The following is a 23184-nucleotide window of genomic DNA, read 5'->3' as shown; positions in this document are numbered from 1 at the left end:
TAGTTATCTTTATTGCGACGGTTGATGTAGTGACAGTTATAAATGTCGCTACATCTTGAATTTACCAATTACTTGCTAACTTTATAGCAACGGGTCGACTGCCACTATATCCTTCACTTTTGCGACATTTTGTGAACCGCTGCTAGATTTTGACACTATTCCATCAGTTTTACAGTGTCGCTATAGCCATTGAATTCATTTTGAATTTTATTTACAGCGACGCTTATTAACCGCGGTTGTAGGCTATGTTTTTTTTTTTTTTTTTTTGGGGGGGGTGGGTGGTGAATAAGTCATAAATAAAATGACAAAAAACTACAAGATACAAGGGGTATAGAAGCTAACCAACTATACAAAGACACACAAACGAAAACACAAAAAAGCCATAGCACCATGCACCAGTAGCAATGACACCAGGCATCAAAGAAAACAACAGCAGCCAACAAAAAAGCCAACAACCTGCTCACATTATATATCTATAACAACACTATTTTATTCTAATGGCTCAATACTCAATAATTGTAAAAGGTAAAAGAGTCTGCATTTTCATAATCCCAAAATATCCAAAACAACTTAATTAAATGGTTCATTACATAAACCTGTAATACAAAAAAGATCCAATGTTTCTAGCAAACTAATAGCCCACACCATAATCCAAAAGATAAACTTGTCACATAACAATAGTACTCAAAAGTTTTACTCATAACGCCATTTTATAAAGACCTCCATGAAAAATGTTCAAATCAAGAAATGACGTCCATTGTTTGATACTTTCATATTGTCTTATTTCCTGCAATACAAATAATTGAATGAGCATAAGTATCATTTTCAATTTTAAAATGTATAAAGAAAATTATATGATCCAAACGAACTGTAAATCCTACGAGTTGTAAAGTTCTATGGTTATGGTGTAACATTAAGAATTGGTGCAAAGACAAGAGTGTTGAGGTTAAATAAGTATTTTAATAAATAAAATCATAGACATTAGCAAAATTAGTTAGTTGTCCTAACGGTTAAGTAACAGAAGGGTATTCGTAGGGCAGGTAGAACATATGTTTCTTTGCATGTTCCTTACAAGTTTATTTTGTTCACTTTGGTTGATTCTGTACCTCAATCTAGGTTGTGCAAGGTAAAAGGAAAGTCCTTAAAATTTGAAGTTCCACACTTAATAGAAGAAATGTTTTTGGTGGATGGAAGACTTGGAACACCCAGAATTTGTATTGCTAGATGAGCCTATAGGAGTGCCAATCAACCGAGCCACTGGATTTAAGAATGAGGCATGATGTAATAATTAAAAGTATATTGGACAGTGGATGTACAGAGGATTCAAGGACAGAGTATTCCATGTTCTAGAATTTATCTATTTAGTTTTAGTTGAGTAAACAAAGGATCCTGGTCCATAATAATTGATGGTTGATCTGATATATATAACAGCAAGCAATTGCTCTTACTTTAATTTTCTGAAACTAAGAAATAAAACATAAATATATTACCAAACTAGAGAATTCAGCAGTAAGCTTTCAGCAGTAAAATACTATTTTTCTTAGTCTGTCAATTGTGCCTTCTTTCTACTAAAATGGAGAGGGAGTATAATTCAAGACATGAACATGCTTTTGAAGGTGGTGGGTGTGGAACTTGTTGCCAATTCTCTTTTTCTATATGTGTGTGTGTAAAGGTATTTGTTTTTTCTTTTTGTCAAAAAAAAAAACAAAAAAAAAAATTTGAATTGGTTCAACTCATGTTCTCGGAGTATGTTGCCTCTGTGATTGTTTTTAGGCAAATAATTGAGGCAAGTTCAATTCGGTATTTAGAAACTTATTTTTAACTCTAAAAACTCAATCTCTAAAAATAGTGTGCAATGTACTAGCAATGGAATTAGTTTCAGCAAAATGGTTCTTAAAAAAGCAAAAACAAAAATAAAAATTTCAGCATAGTTGCCAGTTTTTCGTGGAAATTTCTGAATGAAGACATTCTGTTTCCATTCAATTTTAGTAAAATGCAGCAAGTAGCAACATAAAATATGTTATTGATACAAGAATTAAAATAAAATAGTTGGCTCTTAGAGGTTTGTGGTTTTAGACGTCGAATGGTTCCAAGTATGAGATAGATCTTATTCTTGTTTGTGTTTCAAATCATCCACCTACCTGAAATTTAAAAACATCTGAGTATAAATTCTTTAACAACATAAATGTTGGTTTATTGTTAATAATCACTCTTGTCAGTTATACAAGACTGACTTCCTGTCAGTTTGAGGTGAATGTGAAGTCAACTTGCCAATATTAGCAAAATTTTGTTCGGTTGCCCAATTCTCTATTCACTGGTTTGTTTGGTATTTTTACGGATGCCAATAAGGGAAGCAAAGTAGAGAAGTCAACCTATCAAATCCCAATTTTGTCTAAACTAACTAACAATTTAATGGTAAAGAAGTCATTAACAGTGGTTCTAAATTTGTGTCAATGTATGTGTATTGTAATGATGACTTACCCCGATTAGAAGGTTGCATTTCATGACTCCCAAAAGAGGATCTTTGATGTGTTTGTAGAGAAGCTTGGTCCGGAATGCCACTAGATCCATCTGTCGCCTAATTTATACAATACAATTTACATAAGTATGCATAAATTTAGAAAAGGATAACATATGATAAATACATCATATAAAAGAATATGTTATATGTAGTTATACCTGCAAACCACTAGAACTATGCCTCTGACTCATCAAAAATGCTACTTGCTCTTTTAAAGAGTTTATTACAGCATCTTGAGCTTGCAACTGAATACCTTGAGTTTGCAACTGATCACCTTGAGTTTTTAGTTGTTCCTTCAACTCAATTATAGTGTCTTTGTCTCTTATTCTGTCTTCATCAGAAACCATTCTTATGTGGTCAAAACTATTACACATGAAGCCATGCTTGGAAGGAGTAGGCCCAAATCCTAAACCTCGAACACGACCATGATGCTCTTTACCCATCACTTGAGAATAAATATCATTTGGTGACCAAGATATACGGCCACTAACATTCTCTTCGGAGCTACTTGGTTGTGAGCTCATCAAAGCTTCTAGTTTTTCCTATAGCATAAATGGGGGGGAAAAAATAAGAAGACAAAGTGATTGTTTGCCACAAACACATTAGAATTTTGAAAATGTAACTTATTAAATGGGCATACAATTTTTGCAGCTGCTGCTTCATTGACTGGTGTCCCATCCTTCCTTTTGTGAAGCGGTATATATAATTTTGCTCGATCTAGTGGAATCTTATCTTTTTGCTCCTATGTAACAATGATATCGTTTCAGAATAAATTTATAATACAATGTGCTAACCAAATTCAAAATATAAAACAAGGAATGAAGTTCGAAATACCATATCATATGCATGTTGTGCATAAGTTTTAGATCCTGCTGTATGTGCACTTGTTTGCTCTCGCCGGCTTTCCTTATTGGTTGTACTAAGTTCCTTCAGTCATAAATGCATAACAATATGTTTAAAAAAAATGATATAATGACATTGTATTATTTGATATGAAACATACATCGATGCATACCTGTCCTTCCTTTGAAAACCAATACGCGACAAGGTCAGCATAGTGCTCACGGTTAACTGTTAAAGGCGCAGTAGCTACTATCTGTGCTGCTGTCTTTGTCTCATCATAGTACTTTGCTTTTAAACTACATTTCCAATTTCTCCATTTCTCTCCCATTGACTTCAATGTTCGATGCCTAATCATATCCCTTCTCTCATCTTGAGGAATGGCAAACTTGGACTACAATTGTATGTTTTTTCATGTTATGAACATTCTTAAAATTATCAATACAATGATATAAACTAAATTTGTGCATTTCTTTGCCTAATTCTCATATTTTTATTTTTACTTCAACTATAATAGCATGGAAGATTGTCTTTTTCACATGCATATGATCTCTCTTATAGTAGACTTATCACAAAATACTTGTAGTTAGAAAATTAGCTCAATAATATTCCAACAATCTTCTTTATACTGATCTGGCACTTCATGCCAATTATTGTACTTAATTGGGCATAAATGTGGCTTCCTAGCAATGGTGCCTATGAAGCGACTGAACATACCACCCTCTGTAGAAATAGCCTGCAAATCCTTGTTGAAGGTGAGCATAATGCGTTCTTCTGGAGTCAAATTCCACACTTCAACCATACGTGTAATTCCCCGCGTGTTTCACTTGGTCAATGCATCTATTGCAATACAACAACGAAATATATCATGGAAGTGAAGGTTGACTTGTAAGTTGTACCTCAACTAAAAATCTAATACTACCTGTACGTTGCATTTCTTCTTCCCTTAACCAGTCCTCATCTAAATCATCTTCAACCTGAGGGTTAACCTCTGATTCTTGAGGTTGAGCGTGTGGAACATGTGATGGAGCATGTGAGGAGGGATGTGACCAACTAGGTTGTGAAGAGGCATTTGATCGACTAGGCTGTGAAGTTCCATTTGGCCGATTAAGCTGTGAAGAGGCATTTGAACGACTAGGTTGTGAAGTTCTATTTGGCCTGTCCAGCTGTGGAGAGCCAATTGAGTGACTAGGTTGTGAAGTTCCACTTGGTGCGTTCAGCTGTGAAGGGTTATTTGGCTGGCTAGGCTGTGAAGAGTTATTTGACTGGCTAGGCTGTGAAGAGCCATTTGATCGCTTGTTCTGGGACTCAATCTCAAGATTGCAAGTTCTAAATCGTTTCTTTGCCATATCTGCTAGATAAACAATAGACATAATTAATCAAACACAAAGATATTAATCAAATTAAATGAGCATTTATCATACAGTTTAGTAGTTAAATGTTAAAACCAAGTTTCATTGCTGAAATAAAAATTGTGCCAGCAGTGCACTGTGGTTTGAACAGTTTTCAAAACCAAAAGCGCTTCTCACTTAATGTTTTCTTTGACATGGTTCTGTGTATTTTTCAAATCAGGTGGGTACTGTTCTTCTCGGTTGTGCCTTCTTCTATGACATATTTTGGGTGTTCGTTTCTAAGAAGTTGTTCCATGAAAGTGTGATGATTGTGGTAAGTAATCCTCTCAATATTGTCTGCACTGTGCTAGAGCATGATTAACTGGTTCAGAATAATATCACATTTGAGTCGTTAACAGTAATTTGGAACTTTATAGGTAGCTCGTGCTGATAAAAGCGGAGAGGATGGTATTCCAATGCTACTAATTGTCAGCACATCCACCAATTCATTAGAAAGAATAAATAACACATTGGCAGATTAACAGAAAATGACACATGCCAATGACATATTGCAAACTTTTGATAAAAGGAAAGTGGTTAATAGTGTGTCATCAAAGCCCTATGCAAAATAAATAAATAATATATATATAGATAATAATTGAATCGTGAAACATCCATTATATAGAGTGGAAATCTATCCAGAATATTTTGCCATTACCATTATTAAATAAACACTGTGAACCTAAATCTGAAAGCATGACATGGCACTAAATGTACTTGAGGCCTTTCCAAGTAATTATTTTATATTACCACAATACTGTTCACAAATAATGATTGAATTGTGATATATTACCACTCTTAACAAAATAAAAGCTTAATAATTTGATTCAATTGTACATCCTAAAGCTCCACAGATCACTGCCCCAACAAACAACAGCAACAAAATCAGCCACCAATCACACCAGCATTGACAAAAGCAGCATAAAAAAAAGAGCAACCTCCATAACATATCACGCACAGCCATCAGCAGATAGATTACACACCATAAATCACAAAACACATCAGATCACCCACAGCCAATTGGCTACATTCCAGTGAAATTAGCAAAACATGGCTAGACTTAGCTCCCCTTCCTAATACAATAACATAACATGACACAATAATACTACTACATTCAGACAAGTGCGGACATACATGACTATACTCACCTCTGTTAGATGGGTGCGGACTTCTTTCTTGTCAAGATAATTCCCTACATTCACAACTAAAAGTTAAAACCTGAGAGAGCATAAAAACAATATTGTCAACATGCTAATTTTCCAGTCCAAGTTTTTAATAGCTATATTTAACAACAAACATTAAAATAATATAAAAAACCATCAGTTATCTATTAGAAGAAATATAGATGTCCTCATTAATAACCCATACAATATACTTCAATGGAAACTAGACAAGTGTCCTGACAAACCCACACAAATTTGAGATCGGATACAAAGTAGCAAATTGATGCAAACACAATCATAAAGAAGAAAACAAATAATTTACCTGGTTTGGCTTACGCCTACATCCATAAGGGGTATGTGATTTAAAAAAAAAAAAGAGCAAAACATGGGTTGCCATACATATATGAAACTAAAAAATTTGAAATTTATATTCAAAACCAATAATGTTTCAAAGATTAACATGAGAATAAAAAAATTAAAATCAAACTAGTTGAACTCAACAACTAGCCATCCTCATCTAAATCATCTTCATCGATCAGTTGGTGATCAAGTGGAAGTGGTATATTGATTGTCGTTCCATCTGTATCATTTCTAGCCCAATTGAGGTTTTCATTCGCATCCACATGAGTGTCTTCAACTATCATATTGTACGGCTCGTTATCATAGTAAGTGTCAACATCACCATCACACAATTCACTAGTACCAACATCAAACACATCTCTCGCTTTTGTTTTAACAACAACCAACCAATTTTCATGCCTTACATCTCCCACATAATAAACTTGTGAAGCTTGAGATGACAAGACAAATGGTTCATCATTTAACCGTTCTCCAGTATGTATCAAATGCGAAAAATTTACAAGGTTAAACCCATATTCATCTATCTTGTAGCCTCTGCCTGTGTTCACATCAGCCCAATTGCATTTGAATAATACATATTTCAACTTGTCAAAATAATTGAGCTCAATGATATCAAATAAAACACCATAATACATGGTGCCTCCTTCGGTGGCCACACAAACCCCACTATTCTGAGTTTTCTTCGCTGCCTCATAATTTTTAATTCGAAACTTAAAACCATTAACAACATATCGTTTGAATCGTCTAGCTAGAGTGTTTGGGCCTTGAGCAAGCCACTTGATTTCATCAGTAAGTTGTTGCTTTCTTGTGTCATCCATAGCTACAACCTGATATATTATAGGATCCATTAAAATGATTACATTAATCTCTACGCTACAAATTGTATATGGTAATAGTATTATTTAATAGCTACATACTTACATATGATCTAAACCACTCACAAAACTTTTCCATATGCATCTTATTAAGAACTTCATCAGTTAGACGACGCGGACGACTTTGTCTCTTTATATGCTCCTTGTGTTCTCTGTATATACAAACCTAGCTTGTGTTACTATTGCAAGTAGTAAAATGGGAAACTCAAACTTATTTATACACCATAACTTATAAATATTGCTTACATCCGATATGGTTGAATTTGATCATTGTTAAATAGCACATAACGATGTGCTTGTATCCATGACTTTTGATCAAGTTCGATATTCATTATTGGCCCTGTAGAATCTTCAACATTTCTTAAGGGTCGATTGAATATGGTTTCAACAGATTCCAAATATCGCGAACAAAATATTAAGCACTCTTCAGCTATGTATCCTTCTGCAATAGAGCCCTCTGGATGGGCTTTGTTACGAACATAAGATTTTAGTCGTTGGAGATACCTACATTGAAAACAGTATAATTATAGATCGACTAAATTGAGATGTCAATGTGATGTAGGTTAAAAACACAAATAGATACAAGTCGTCACGCCTAACCTCTCAATGGGATACATCCATCTATAGTGAACTGGGCCAGCAATTTTAGCCTCAGTGGCCAAATGGACGACTAAATGCACCATAACAGTAAAAAAGGAGGGAGAGAAGATTCTCTCCAAATTGCATAAAGTCAATACAATTCGAGATGCAAGTCGGTCAAGCTCTTCCACTTGCAAGACTTTGGAACATAATTCCCTAAAGAAACAAGATAACTCAATTAGAGGTGAAGCGACTTGTTTTGGTAATGCTCCTCGTAATGCGATAGGAAGAAGTTGTTGCATCAAAATATGACCATCATGACTTTTCAAACCTATAATCTTACGCTGTCGAAGTTGGATACAACGTGAAATATTTGAAGCATAACCATCTGGGACTTTTACCCCTTTCAAAACTTTCAAGAAGTCATCTTTCTCTTTTAAAATCATTGAGAAGCAAGCTGGAGGCAAATATGTCTTATTGGAACTGATCTTTTGTGGGTGAAGTTCACGTCTTATACCCATCTCTTGTAAGTCAAGACGTGCCTTCAAGTTATCCTTTGTCTTCCCATCTAAATTCAACAATGTTCCATATACATTATCAATCACATTTTTCTCTATATGCATCACATCAAGATTGTGACGCAATTTTTGATTTGCCCAATACGACAATGTAAAAAATATACTTCTTTTCTTCCATGGTTGTATCTCATCACCATCCGCTTGTTTCTTTCTTTTTTTGTTTTTTTCATTTGCCTTTGTCTTCCCAAATTTGTAATCAAGGTCTTCTGTTTGCATCATGATCTCAAAGCCAGATAGCATATCGGGAGCTGGTTCTATTTCTTGTTTGCCATCAAATGATGCTCTATCTTTACGAAATCTATGATCTTTATCCAAGAAACGTCTATGACCCATAAAACAATATTTTCCTCCATGTTTTAACCATCGAGAATGAGTCTCATAATTACAAGAAGGACATGCAAGAGCACCCTTGGTATTCCAACCAGACAAATCACCATATGCGGGAAAGTCATTTATAGTCCACATTAGAGCTGCATGCATTTGGAAGTTCTCTTTGGAAGATATATCATAAGTTTGTACTCCAACATCCCATAATTCCTTCAATTCTTCAACTAAAGGCTGCATGTACACATCTATGTCATTCGAAGGGGAGCTCGGACCAGGAATAAGCAATGATAGGATGAAAGAAGACCTTTTCATGCACATCCATGGAGGCAAATTATATGGGACCAATATGACCGGCCATATACTATAACTAGTACTCATATTCCCATAAGGGTTAAATCCATCTGCTGCCAACCCCAACCTGACATTGCGAGAGTCAAAGGAAAAATCTACATATCGAGAGTCGAATGTTTTCCAAGCCATAGAATCGGCAGGATGCCTCATTATGCCATCATTTGTACGGCCTTCAGCATGCCATTTCATAGAAGCAGCTGTTTTTGAAGACATGAACAACCTCTGCAATCGAGGTTTCAAGGGAAACCACCGTAAAACCTTTGCAGCCTTTTTCTTTCTCTTTTTAGATGAAGTACTCATATTTTGCTGGAAATCATTCTCATTTGTTGCCCACCTTGAAGCACCACAATGACACACTTCATCATTTGCATGTTCCTTCCAAAATAACATACAATCATTAGGACAAGCATGAATCTTTTCATAACCGAGACCCAAATCCTTAATAATCTTCTTGGCATCATAAGAGGCTTTTGGCAAATTTGCATCTGAAGGAAGCATATCTTTCAAAATTTGAAGCAACATTGTGAATGAGTGGTTGCTCCATCCATTAAGACATTTCAAGTGATACAGATGCACAATTGCTGACAACTTGCTAAAATTCTTGCACCCTTCATACAAAGGCTTCTCAGCATCTTTCAGTAAGTCGTAAAATTTTTGTGCATCTTCATTAGGATCTTCCTGAGGTCGTTGCATGCTTGGACCTTGATCAGATGGTTCTGGTAAATTACTTTCTTCTGCATATTCATCCATATTTTGGGTGTGCATGGGAAACACATCCCGCAACATGTCACGTATATCACCATACTCGGGTCCTATTTCTTGAACATGGCTTTGACTAGTTCTACTAGAAGTCGTTGCAGACATAATTTCCCCGTGATGATACCAACAGTTATAACCCGAACTAATTCCATAGGATACCAAGTGATCATGTACAACTTCTAGGGTCAACATGTATGAATTCACACATCTCATACATGGACATGGAATTGTTCCATCATTAGATGCATTGTGAGAAGCAAACTCTAAAAATTCTTTAATCCCTTGCATATAATCTCTTGACAATCTACTTTTCTTCATCCAACTCTTATCCATTGATAATTAACTAAATTGAAGTACCATGAAACAAAATAAAAAGTTAAATATATTATATAAAGAGTTATCTATACTAACATAAAAAAGCATTACACAATTTAGTGTAGGTACACGTAATTGAATTATTTGTATATGACTTTTCCTGTATATATTTTCCTAAAATTGACCTATTTTATATTGATACGTTTCGGATTCATTTCAAATCAATATCTGGAAATTTATAGGATTAGTTGATCTAAGTTTTTTTAAATATTTTTTGTTTTTGTTTTTGTTTTCACAGTTCTCATCTAATGAGTAAACAAAACTTTTTTTTCTATGAGTTCAAGGTTTTTGATTTACTGTGTTTTTGTACTTTTTGTCCATAGAATTCAATGACATGCTTTCCAACTAGAGTAAACAGTTTTATATTTTAGCACATCATCTTATTTGAGTCACAATCATCTTACTTGGGTCACATCACTTCTTATTTGAGTCAAATCACCTCTCTACCACATCACTTCAAACCCAACCCATATTTCACATTTTTTCATGAAAAGTCAAAAATTATACTAATCTAGCATTTCCCAAACAACCCCTAAGCCTTGTCTCCCATGGAAGTCAAATAAATAGCAGAAGAGTAATAACAGTAATTAATAGTAGAAGAGTAATAACAGCAACAAAGTAATAGCAGCAGAGTAATGTATGGAAGCCCAAGCATATCTATATATCTGTATGGCAGTCCAAGCATATCAGTATGGTAGCCCAATCAACAAACTAGAACCTGAACCAATAACCCCACAGAGCCAGCAGCCTACCAGTTGACAACAGAACAAGCCTAATGCACAAGGGCCTAACAAAATAGAACCTAATGTATAGCAGCCAGGATAGATCTTGAACTTGGAGAAAAATAAAGCTGAAGGCCATGTATTACAAATCAAAGCAAATCAGCATAACATTCCACTGCTGAGCAGTCGAATCATATCTATATGACTTGTTGTACCCAAGATGAGTAATGAAGGAATAGGAGCAAGCTTGTCTTTAATGTATTGCTGTTCTATCTCAGTGTTCTGGACTCAATTATATTGTGTTGGCTGATGTAATTACTGATGTTAGCAGTAGCTCTGCAATTATTTTCTTGCTAAGAGAGGGGAGTGCATCCTCAGTGAGATTCATCTAGATGTTTGTCTTTATTCCAAGTTAAGCTGTGGTATCATTGTTTGTGTCCCTATTGTGTTTTATTCTTCTTTTGTTTTCCTCCAATCTTTATTCTGCTATTCTTTTATTCTAGTTCATGTTTTCATTTCTTGTAAAATATAAAAATAGCTATGTGAGACAATAACATCTACAGAATTCTTGCCTAAGATAGCTTTATGAAAGTAACCATTTCCACTGAATTCTTACCTATTTAGCAAATTAAATAGAATCTAGTGTGATCTTTTAGAGAGACAATAGATGCATCCTGCTGAAGCCATCCCTATCATTGAACTGAACCAAACTTCCCGATGCCTTGTGGTCTGGGAAGAATGTCTCAGTTTCTGTATTGCTATGATAACATAATAGTTTTACTAGACCATGGGCATGAAATATAAATTCTGGAAAAGATCGTTTCATATGCTCCTTTAGCTCTAATAGGACTCTCATCAAGAAACTCTTTTCTGGACTAGATTCTGCAATTTTTGTATTTCTTTGTACATGTAACAATTACATTACACAGAGTTGAAAAGGACTGCCTCTGTTTCATGTTTTCAGAATCAAAACAATGATAAGTTTGAAAATTGTCATTGTTGATAATTCATTCTCAAAACAATGAGCAGTCCAAGCATCATGCCTCACAGAGATCACAAAATAAACTGAGCCACTCTAAACTATACTAAGCTCTAACCATAGTATCTACAGGGGCACCCTCATAGTATCTGCACACACCAATAAAACCCCAACACCTAGTCATATCAGTCCACCACTGAGCCTGACAGTCCAACAGGACAGAATCTGAACCTGAACCTACAGGACCAGCAAAAAGCCCAAGCTGACAGACAGATACACACGCCAGCAGAACCCACCGCAGGCTAGGCTCAAGCATCAACAGAACAAGCTGAGACCAAAGCAGACATAATTAGAATGTTTAAACTGCTCAGCCTGTCAATGTCATTCTCCTGGGTTTTGACATTTTGAGAAGCATGATTTTCAAGATGTATGCAATCAATTTACATGATTATCTTAGTCCATGTCATGTTGTTGTTGATCATATAGTCAGTGATTTCATTCATATTTATTCTAAATTGTTCAAACTGAACCTGGAAAGACCCTTATGACACCAAGGGTTAATTGTTACTGTTAAGAGTGGGACTCTACATGACTTGCAGCTTGTCTTTAATGCATTGCTGCTCTATCTCAGTGTTCTGGACTCAATTATATTGTGTTGGCTGATGTAAATAGCAGTAGCTCTGCAATTAGTTTCTTGCTAAGAGGGGGGAGTGCATCCTCAGTGAGATTCATCTAGATGTTTGTCTTTATTCCAAGTTAAGCTGTGGTATCATTGTTTGTGTCCCTATTGTGTTTTATTCTTCTTTTGTTTTCCTCCAATCTGTATTCTGCTATTCTTTTATTCTAGTTCATGTTTTCATTTCTTGTAAAATATAAAAATAGCTATGTGAGACAATAGCATCTACAGAATTCTTGCCTAAGATAGCTTTATGAAAGTAACCATTTCCACTGAATTCTTACCTATTTAGCAAATTAAATAGAATCTAGTGTGATCTTTTAGAGAGACAATAGATGCATCCTGCTGAAGCCATCCCTATCATTGAACTGAACCAAACTTCCCGATGACTAGTGGTCTGGGAAGAATGTCTCAGTTTCTGTATTGCTATGATAACATAATAGTTTTACTAGACCATGGGCATGAAATATAAATTCTGGAAAAGATCGTTTCATATGCTCCTTTAGCTCTAATAGGACTCTCATCAAGAAACTCTTTTCTGGACTAGATTCTGCAATTTTTGTATTTCTTTGTACATGTAACAATTACATTACATAGAGTTGAAAAGGACTGCCTCTGTTTCATGTTTTCAGAATCAAAACAATGATAAGTTTGAAAATTGTCATTGTTGATAATTCATTCTCAAAACAATGAGCAGTCCAAGCATCATGCCTCACAGAGATCACAAAATAAACTGAGCCACTCTAAACTATACTAAGCTATAACCATAGTATCTACAGGGGCACCCTCATAGTATCTGCACACACCAATAAAACCCCAACACCTAGTCATATCAGTCCACCACTGAGCCTGACAGTCCAACAGGACAGAATCTGAACCTGAACCTACAGGACCAGCAAAAAGCCCAAGCTGACAGACAGATACACACGCCAGCAGAACCCACCGCAGGCTAGGCTCAAGCATCAACAGAACAAGCTGAGACCAAAGCAGACAGAATTAGAATGTTTAAACTGCTCAGCCTGTCAATGTCATTCTCCTGGGTTTTGACATTTTGAGAAGTATGATTTTCAAGATGTATGCAATCAATTTACATGATTATCTTAGTCCATGTCATGTTGTTGTTGATCATATAGTCAGTGATTTCATTCATATTTATTCTAAATTCTTCAAACTGAACCTGGAAAGACCCTTATGACACCAAGGGTTAATTGTTACTGTTAAGAGTGGGACTCTACATGACTTGCAGCTTGTCTTTAATGCATTGCTGCTCTATCTCAGTGTTCTGGACTCAATTATATTGTGTTGGCTGATGTAAATAGCAGTAGCTCTGCAATTATTTTCTTGCTAAGAGGGGGGAGTGCATCCTCAGTGAGATTCATCTAGATGTTTGTCTTTATTCCAAGTTAAGCTGTGGTATCATTGTTTGTGTCCCTATTGTGTTTTATTCTTCTTTTGTTTTCCTCCAATCTGTATTCTGCTATTCTTTTATTCTAGTTCATGTTTTCATTTCTTGTAAAATATAAAAATAGCTATGTGAGACAATAGCATCTACAGAATTCTTGCCTAAGATAGCTTTATGAAAGTAACCATTTCCACTGAATTCTTACCTATTTAGCAAATTAAATAGAATCTAGTGTGATCTTTTAGAGAGACAATAGATGCATCCTGTTGAAGCCATCCCTATCATTGAACTGAACCAAACTTCCCGATGACTTGTGGTCTGGGAAGAATGTCTCAGTTTCTGTATTGCTATGATAACATAATAGTTTTACTAGACCATGGGCATGAAATATAAATTCTGAAAAAGATCGTTTCATATGCTCCTTTAGCTCTAATAGGACTCTCATCAAGAAACTCTTTTCTGGACTAGATTCTGCAATTTTTGTATTTCTTTGTACATGTAACAATGACATTACACAGCATCCTAAAGAACTGCCTCTGTTTCATGTTTTCAGAATCAAAACAATGATAAGTTTGAAAATTGTCATTGTTGATAATTCATTCTCAAAACAATGAGCAGTCCAAGCATCATGCCTCACAGAGATCACAAAATAAACTGAGCCACTCTAAACTATACTAAGCTCTAACCATAGTATCTTCAGGGGCACCCTCATAGTATCTGCACACACCAATAAAACCCCAACACCTAGTCATATCAGTCCACCACTGAGCCTGACAGTCCAACAGGACAGAATCTGAACCTGAACCTACAGGACCAGCAAAAAGCCCAAGCTGACAGACAGATACACACGCCAGCAGAACCCACCGCAGGCTAGGCTCAAGCATCAACAGAACAAGCTGAGACCAAAGCAGCACAGCAAACCAGGGCCAAGACTCAACTCCTATGTCTAATACAATATTGGTAATGGCCTAATGGGTTTAAGATTGGTTTTGGTTTGTTGTTTTAGTTTAATTTATCTGTTACTTTTTTCTCTTACCTTTCATGCAGTTTGTCGGAAGAACTGAAGCCTTGTTGTGATGAAGAATGCAGGATGATTAGTGTTGAGCTTTCAAACATCACAAACAAAGTATGTACATGGATTCATTTGTTATTGTATTTTTGCTGGATAGTATTAGATATGTTCACAAATCATGCTTGGTGTTTAACTTTATAGTCTTTGACACATGCATGTTGATGATGAACATATTTTGTATGGTATTAGTCAAAAGATTATTTGCATTGCAAATTGTCCATGTACTATCGATCTCTTCTTGAAATGCTTATTACAATTCCTCCAGGGAAACAACATAAGATAAATTAGACCATTCATGCTATAGGTTTGGACTGGTAGTTCTCTTCATGTAATTTCATTTACATTTTTTTGTTATCGTAATTCGTATTTCACTGCCAATGAATTGCCTTCAATAGGTATTCGAATCTTCTTGCATGGAATGCTACATTACATAACATCCTTACCAATATGGATATGCATTTGGATGTCTACTTTTAGTGAGACACAAAAAAAAAATTGTCATCATAATTGCCTTTTGGCTTTTTGTTGATCAGTTTGAAATGGCAAGAATGTAGTAGCTCAAAACAGCATCTCTGTTTTCTTTATTTCTAGAAACCTTTTACTGGGTTAAGGTATCTACTGTTTCTTCTCACATTTTACATTTTCATGTTTCATTATAAGTGTTCTGTTGCTCAATTGCTGTAGTTCATTTCTAGGGCTGTAAAATAATGGCTATTTAGTTTGTTGAAAATTCAATTGAGATTTCATCGTTATGTAAGCAATATATTCAGAAATTTGTTAATTTTTTAGGCTTCATTCGATAAGTTTGTGTCAGAAAATTATTCAAAAAATTAAACTATTCGAACTTGGGGTGATTAAAACTTGTTTGAGATTGATTTGAAAAATAAACGAAAGAAGCTTAAGTACATTTTTTTACTCGTTAAATTTTGAAACTAATATTAAACAATATATTATACAACCTGGGCAATTATAACCCTAAGCATTTCAGACAATAACTAGTATATGGAAAAGTGATTGGTTACTCATTGATCTTTTTTTTATCAAGAGATAGGAGATTATTTATAAATTACAAATACGAACAGAATTATATCAAAAATGATAGATAATCAATGCAACAAAAATTACAAACTGTGCATTAAATTCATAGGCAACAATTTTCTCAACAAAAAAAAAAAAAAAAGGAGAGAGAGAGACACACAAAAACAGAACAAATCAATAAACAAAAATATAGGGACTATTACTCCATTGTGGCATTTTATCAAACACCTACCATACATAATGAATCCTCAAGCATGAGATTTATTGTGTAGCATCAACAACAATCCATTCATTTCACTAATTGTATTGGTTAAAATATGAATATCATAGATGATCAAAATTAGAATACCAAACATGTTAATCAATCTATTTTCTAAATTATTTTCCCAAATCAAAATCATTCAAGATGTTCATGAAATCCTTCGAAGTAGAGAAGTTTTGGAGATATTAAAAGCAATGAATGGAAGGGCAAGTCTCAGCTTAAGAATGAATTTCATTGACCCAAACTTGACCAAAGACAGTAAGGGAAAAAGAGACACAAAGACAATAGAAGAAAGAGAGAAGGGTAGAGAGATAAACCGAGAGACAAGAAGAAAGAGATGGCTAGAGAAAGAGAAACACAGAGAGCAAACTGACCTTGAAATCACAGTAGCTTGATGTCGTCAATACGCCGCGAGGGAGATGAACTCTGATACTTCGCCAAAGCAGTGTTGTGGACTAGGGCACAAATTGTGAGTTGAACGGTTTTTTTTTTGGATTGAATTTCTGATATGTTATTCACCCACAAAAAAAAAAAAAAAAAAAGAATCCGCGCGAAATCGGAGTTGAATTTGGCGGGCCTTTATTTTGCTGGGCTTTTAGTAACGGTTGAGTACAAACCGTCACTATAAAAAAATATATGGCAGCTTTTTTTAAAAAAAATGCTACTAAAAATTTAATTTTTAGTTGTGGTCAATAACTGCTACAATAGCCCATCTATAGCAGCATTTTTAAGGCCGCTGCAATCAAAAACGCTGCTAAAACTTGATTTTTTTGTAGTGGGTCCACTCCTCCATCGAGCTGGACCGTACTGTTGGGCTCGTGGGGGCCCATCACAAATCCCGTTTTGAAAATCTGAACCGTTTAATGTGTAGAATTCGTCAAGTACTACATGCTTGTGAAAAATCACGTTGATCGGATATCGATAGCTATGTGATCAAACAATTTTTTATCAACTGTTAATTTATTCACCGTTCTTTTTTTTTTATACAAAACGGATTTGATCACATAGCTATCGATATCCAATCAACGTGATTTTTTACGAACATATAGTACTCGACGAGTTCTACACATTCAACGGTTCAGATTTTTACAACGGGACTCGTAGTGCGCCCTCACAGGCTCAACAGTACGGTCCAGTCCAATGATAGACTGAACCAAAGCCAGATCAAAAAAAAAATAAATAAAATAACGTAAAGGGCACATGGAAAGCCAACTAAAAAAAAATTACTATGAAATGTGAACCAGCTGTTTCTTTCCATCATATAAAATTTGATTCCATAGGTTCAGCTTGATTACAAAAAAATAAATGCTAGAAAGTAAAACTAATACAAAGTAAAGAAAAGAATATATATATATATATATATATACTTGAATGAATTTGATTAGAATGAAAATTTTGTAAAAAAATAGAAATCTAATCATAAATAACTAATTTTAAAACAAATTAAAATTTCTAGTATTTTCTTTTCTTTTCTTTTCTTTTTTTTTTTTTTGCAAGAAACTAGAGACTTAATTGCCATGCAAATATGAGTTATAAAAAAAATTAACTTTCTTGTAATTGCTACCACTTTCATGTTAAGTAAACTCAGAAAGTTTTTCTTTTTTTTCCCATTGATTTTTACCATTTTCATGGTAACCAAACTTTATCTTCCACCTTTGCTTGTGGATAAACTTAGAGACATCTTTAAAATGGAAAGTAAATGAAACATGACTGTGGGAGCTGTTTTCAAGCAACCCAATACCTTTAGGCCCAATTGAAGGTTGGTCTATTGGCCTATTAGCCTAATCTATTGGGGCCAAGCCCAGCCTAGCAAAATGGCATACGGTGTATGGCCGAGTAATAGATCTTGGTTCTTGGTAGTCGAAGCCGAATAGTCTATGCAAATCAGTGTCTCACCCAGTTGTCGATTCCTCTCCATAGAGTGCGTTGGCGGAGTGGGTCTTGATGGGATGCATAGTAGGGGATAAAAACCCAAAAGAGAAGCTCTATAAAAGGACAATAAGGGCCCAAGAATCAGGTATGTTCCAAATAGCTCACTTAAGAAAAAGAGCAATGAATATACTAGAGAGAAAAAACTAACTAGACCATCGGAGTGCTAATTCCAGCACCCCCGACTGGAGTTGTTATTCTGTTTCAGGTGATTATCAAAGGACTGTTCCAGGATCTGCTTGGATAAAGGAGTATTCCAAATCCATCCCTCCACAATTGGCGCCGTTTGTGGGAATACTCAAACTCATCCATGACAGACCTAGCATTGGATCTTTCGCTCATGGAAGATAACACTCCATCAGGAATAGTTTTCAGGCCAGAAGACACGCCCGCATGAAGAACTCTGAATTTCGACCCGTTGACTCCTTTAATTTCATCTTCAATAGAGAATGCCATACAAACCCTGATCAACCAAGCAAAACGAAATGACCAATGAACGGAGGATATGGAGGCTAATAACGAGCACTTACGTCAAGAACTAGCCAAATCCCAACACTTGCCACAACGTGATAGGGGTCGGTCGCCAAAGAAGAAAACAATACAGCAATGTTGCCCCCGAAGGCATGACGGGGATAGTAGTGACTCAGGGTCATCGGGCGAGGAGCCCATAAAACGGGGCCGAACAAACACCACAGACTCATCGGACGACAATCCACAGGTGCGACACAAGCATAACAAGAGAAGCGATGACTTTAACGAGAAGGATACTCATGACCCCTTTGTGCGACGCATTGCCAAGGCCACTCTGCCTAAGAAGTTCAAAGCTTCATAGTTTACATTATACAACGGGAAGTCAGACCCTACTAATCATGTTCAGCACTACAAACAAGCGATGACATTGCATGCAGATGATGAAGCACTTATGTGCAGAATATTCCCAGTAGTTTCGGACTACTTGCCGTCAGATAATACTATAAGCTTGAACCAAGATCGATCGGGAGTTTTCATCAACTTCAGAAATCCTTTAGAGCCAAATTCATCACTAACAAAATTCAGACAAAGCAAGCAGATTCTCTTTGGGCAATAAAGATAAAGCAGGGAGAAACCTTGCACGAGTATTCGGTTCGTTGTTGGGAATGTTTCAACCTTGTAGACAATGATTGCAATGATGCTATAGCCGTTACAACCTTCAAGACTACACCCGGACAGTTCCCTCCAAAGCTCATTAACTCGGAGGCCTCCTAAAATGGTCTAGTCCCTGATGAGAAAGGTCGAGGAGTGTTGCAAAGTGGAAGATGATGCAATTAGGGTCAAGGCTAGCTTACAAGCTAAAGAAACGGCAATACCCGTCATGGCATAACCCTTAAACTATGTCCCATCGAAAAGAACTCCGTCGACAAAGAGCCCAGAAACGAGGGGCCGATCGAGAAGGGAGAATCGTTGGGATTCACGACGAAGTGAGCAGTATGAATTGGAAAGCAGGCGCCCAAAGCGGCCGGATAAACCCTATACAGAGTTCATCGAGCCAATAAGCAAAATTCTAGGCAAAATTCAGCAGCAGCCTTTTTTCAGATGGCCAAGTAAAATGTTCGGCCAGCCAGACAATAGACGCAGAGATCAGAGATACGAGTATCATAAAGATCATGGACACATGACCGACAAATGTTATGCTCTTAAAGACCATCTGGAGGAGTTAGTCCAAGGAGGCAGACTAGCTGAATACCTCCTAAAGACAGAAAAAATACCAATGGTTCTCATCGTACGTCCAGATTCACCACCTGTTGGCGTGATCCATGTAATATACAGCATATTCCCATCCAACAGCATACATTCGGTTCATGTACAATCTTCTAACCCCGACTTGGAGTCTGGCAAGTTAGTCAAATGACCTCATCTATCAAATGAAATCAGTTTTTCAGATACCGATCTTCAGGGGATCACCACGCCGCACGACGATGCCTTCGTGATCGAGTTGCAAGTTAATAAATAAGTTTGCCATTGAACATGTCCTAATTGACCAAGGAAGTACTTTAGAGATTATGTATTACAAAACATTTCTTGAACTCTGCCTTAATGATGCAGACCTATGGCTAGCCAAATATCCTCTCTTTGACTTTAACGCCAATCCAGAGTACCCCCTCAGTAAAATCGTGTTACCAGTGTGTGCGGACACCAAAACACCAGAGGCCGAGTTCTTTGTCGTCAAACTCCCCTCGCCTTATAACATAATCATGGGCCGAACATGGCTACATGCAATGCAAGCTGTGCCGAGCACTTACCACCAGTTGCTCCATTTCCCAACACAATATGGAATTGAGCAGGTCCGCAGCTCATAGGGGTCTTCAAAGGAATGCTACCTTTCAGCCTTGATAAAAAACCTAAGGATGTGGAAGTGAACTCAATTGAAGTCTTGAATCAAGAAAGTCTTGAAGATGTCGAAAAGACCTCGATCGATAAAGTTATGGAGGACCTGGATCAAATAAGATCAATAAGGATCCAAGCAAAATTTTTTTGATCGGCACAAGCCTCGACGCTACCGAACGACAAGAGCTGATATCATTCCTTCTCAGTTATATTGATTTCTTTGCTTAGACACCCTATGACATGCCAGGCGTCGAATCAAAGCTAGCAATGTACAGCCTGAATGTCAACCCGATGGTTAAGCCGGTTACCAAGAAAAGTCGCCGCTCAAGCGCGGAGCATGCCGCGGCCGTAATCGATGAAGTTGATAGGTTACTGGAGGCTGGGGCAATTTGGGAAGTCACTTATCCTACATGACTATCTAATACTGTTGTAGTGAAAAAGAAGATAGGCTCGTGGCTTGTCTGCGTGGATTTTATAGACTTGAACAAGGCTTATCCAAAAGATTGTTTCCCGTTACCGTGAATAGATCAACTCGTGGATGCGACCGCCCAACATCAACGTATGAGTTTCTGGATACCTACAGGGGCAATCATCAAATCACCATGAATCTTGCTGATCAAGACAAGACGACGTTCCTCACACCAAGAGGAACCTATTGCTACAAGGTCATGCCTTTTGGATTAAAGAAAGCCGGGGCAACTTACCAAAGATTAGTCACCAACATGTTCAAAGACCAACTCGACAGAACTATTGAAGTCCACATCGACGACATGGTGGTGAAGTCGAAAGCAAAAGGGGACCATTTAACTAATCTTGCCACGACATTCAACATTCTTCATAAATACATAATGAAACTTAATGCATCCACATACGCATTTGGTACTGGATCAGGAAAGTTTCTCCGCTACATAGTGAATCATCGGGGGATGGAGGCAAACCCGAAGCAGATTAAGGCTATCTTAGAACTCGGCTCCCAAAAATCAATCAAAGAAGTCCAAAAGCTTATGGGAATGGCCGCAACTCTTAATAGATTCATCAGTCGGTCTTCGGATTGATATGGACTGTTCTTTCAAACACTTCGACAGGGAAAAGTATTTCAATGGACCCCGGAATGCCAGACGGCCTTAGAAGGTTTGAAAGCCTACCTTGGCACCTCTCTATTGTTGACTACCTCCACGTCGAGAGACGTGCTTATTTTATACTTGGCAGTCTCTCATTAGGCAGTCAGTTGGATAGAAAAGTGACGATGAAAGGTTGCAGTTCTATCTTTAGAAAGAAGAGCCTTTATATGATTTGCCATAGGAGAATCGGAGTAAAAGGCGAAAAGACGAAGAAATGTGAGGGATCGAAAGTGCAAAAGTAAAAGAAAATGGAGCTCAGAAAACTTATAGACATGAATGAAAAGGTTGCAAGTAGGAAAAAGAGTAGGAAGGTGGCAACGGAGGTCCAGAGGTTAGAAGAGCATAAGTGTTGAACAACAGTGAAATCCCATACGAAATGAAAAGGTGGAAAGATTTCAAAACGCATTAAATGAGAGGAGAGTACGAAGAGGTGGGAAGCCATAATTATTTTTCCTCGCGTCTTTTCCATCATGACAGTATTGAAAAGGCGCGTCCATCGCATTCCTAAAACCCAATGCATTTCGAAATGTCAAACTGACCCTTCGCTAATCAAGTTTGCTTACTACACGGATACGCGTGTAATCGACTACTCAGGGGCCAATTGTGGGAGCCATTTTCAAGAAACCCAATGCATTTAGGCCTAATTGGAGGTCGGTCTATTGGCCTGATCTATTGGGCCCAAGCTTAGCCTAGTAAAATGGCATACAGCGTATGGCTGAGTAATAGATCCCGGTTCTTGGTAGTCGAAGCCGAATAGTCTATGCAAATTAACATCTTGCCCAGTTGCCGATTCCTCTCCATAGAGTGTGCTGGTAGAGTGGGTCTTGATGGGATGCATAGTAGGGGATAAAAACCCAAAGGAGAAGCTCTATAAAAGGACAAAGAAGGCCCAAGAATCAGGTATGTTCCAAATAGGACACTCAAGAAAAAACAAGCAACGAATATACTAGAGAGAAAAAACTAACTAGACCATCAGAGTGTTAATTCTGGCACTCCCGACCAGAGTTATTATTCTGTTTCAAGTGATTATCAAAGGACTGTTCCAGGATCTGCTTGGATAAAGGAGTATTCTAATTTGTTAAAAGTAGTAAGGAGGTAGATTCCACGTACTAATTTTGATCACATATAGTTCGGCTGTTTGATTCACTCATTTAACCTATATTCCTTGAGGACTTATTTGATTGGGCAAATTATAACATATAATTAGGATTATTAATTCATAGAATTCACATTTTATTGTTTGGTTGTAAATTTCATTATCTGCATTAAATTTCAATGGTCATTCTATCCAACAAAATTATTACAAAACAAATATGGACAAGACGGAATTATGTATCTCACTAACCCAATTGGATAACTAATCATACGCTAATCTTATAGATTGTTAATCCACTTACTATTGATCTTGGAAATGAAACAAGCCCTGAGTGTTCTATTAGGTGTCGGATGACATTGTCAATTCCCTCTTTCATAATTTCATAAATTTGGTTCACTCATTTA

The 23184-nt window shown here is 36.6% G+C and overlaps 1 protein-coding gene and 1 long non-coding RNA gene across 2 annotated transcripts; both read right to left on the bottom strand.

Annotated features, from left to right (window-relative positions):
* Positions 1-520: 520 nt before the first annotated feature.
* On the bottom strand, positions 521-3868 carry LOC114270301 (uncharacterized). The gene is made up of 6 exons (XM_082879411.1): positions 3537-3868; positions 3356-3448; positions 3162-3263; positions 2680-3063; positions 2482-2578; positions 521-787 (listed from the first exon to the last, which is right to left on the bottom strand). The coding sequence occupies exons 1-6, from the start codon at positions 3717-3719 to the stop codon at positions 771-773; spliced, it is 876 nt and encodes a 291-aa protein (XP_082735537.1). The 5' UTR covers positions 3720-3868; the 3' UTR covers positions 521-770.
* Positions 3869-3960: 92 nt separating this feature from the next.
* On the bottom strand, positions 3961-16764 carry LOC145795322 (uncharacterized). Its single transcript, XR_014336114.1, has 4 exons — positions 16645-16764; positions 5901-5944; positions 4284-4712; positions 3961-4201 (listed from the first exon to the last, which is right to left on the bottom strand). It is a non-coding gene; the product is annotated as an uncharacterized LOC145795322 (long non-coding RNA).
* Between the last annotated feature and the right edge of the window lie 6420 nt (positions 16765-23184).

Source organism: Camellia sinensis, chromosome 7, assembly GCF_055761805.1.
Source record: "Camellia sinensis isolate YWXY chromosome 7, ASM5576180v1, whole genome shotgun sequence".
In the NCBI taxonomy this organism is placed as follows: domain Eukaryota; kingdom Viridiplantae; phylum Streptophyta; class Magnoliopsida; order Ericales; family Theaceae; genus Camellia; species Camellia sinensis.
Note: the sequence above shows the minus strand (reverse complement) of the source record. Positions and strands in the feature narration are given on the sequence as shown.

Excerpts from the sequence above, each read along its gene's own strand:
- LOC114270301 (XM_082879411.1), bottom strand. The coding sequence starts at position 3,719 with ATGATTAGGCATCGAACATTGAAGTCAATGGGAGAGAAATGGAGAAAT. Across the intron at positions 3,064-3,161 it reads AAGCAGCAGCTGCAAAAATT|GAAAAACTAGAAGCTTTGAT; the intron begins GTATGCCCATTT and ends TTTATGCTATAG. Across the intron at positions 2,579-2,679 it reads ATAGTTCTAGTGGTTTGCAG|GCGACAGATGGATCTAGTGG; the intron begins GTATAACTACAT and ends TGTATAAATTAG.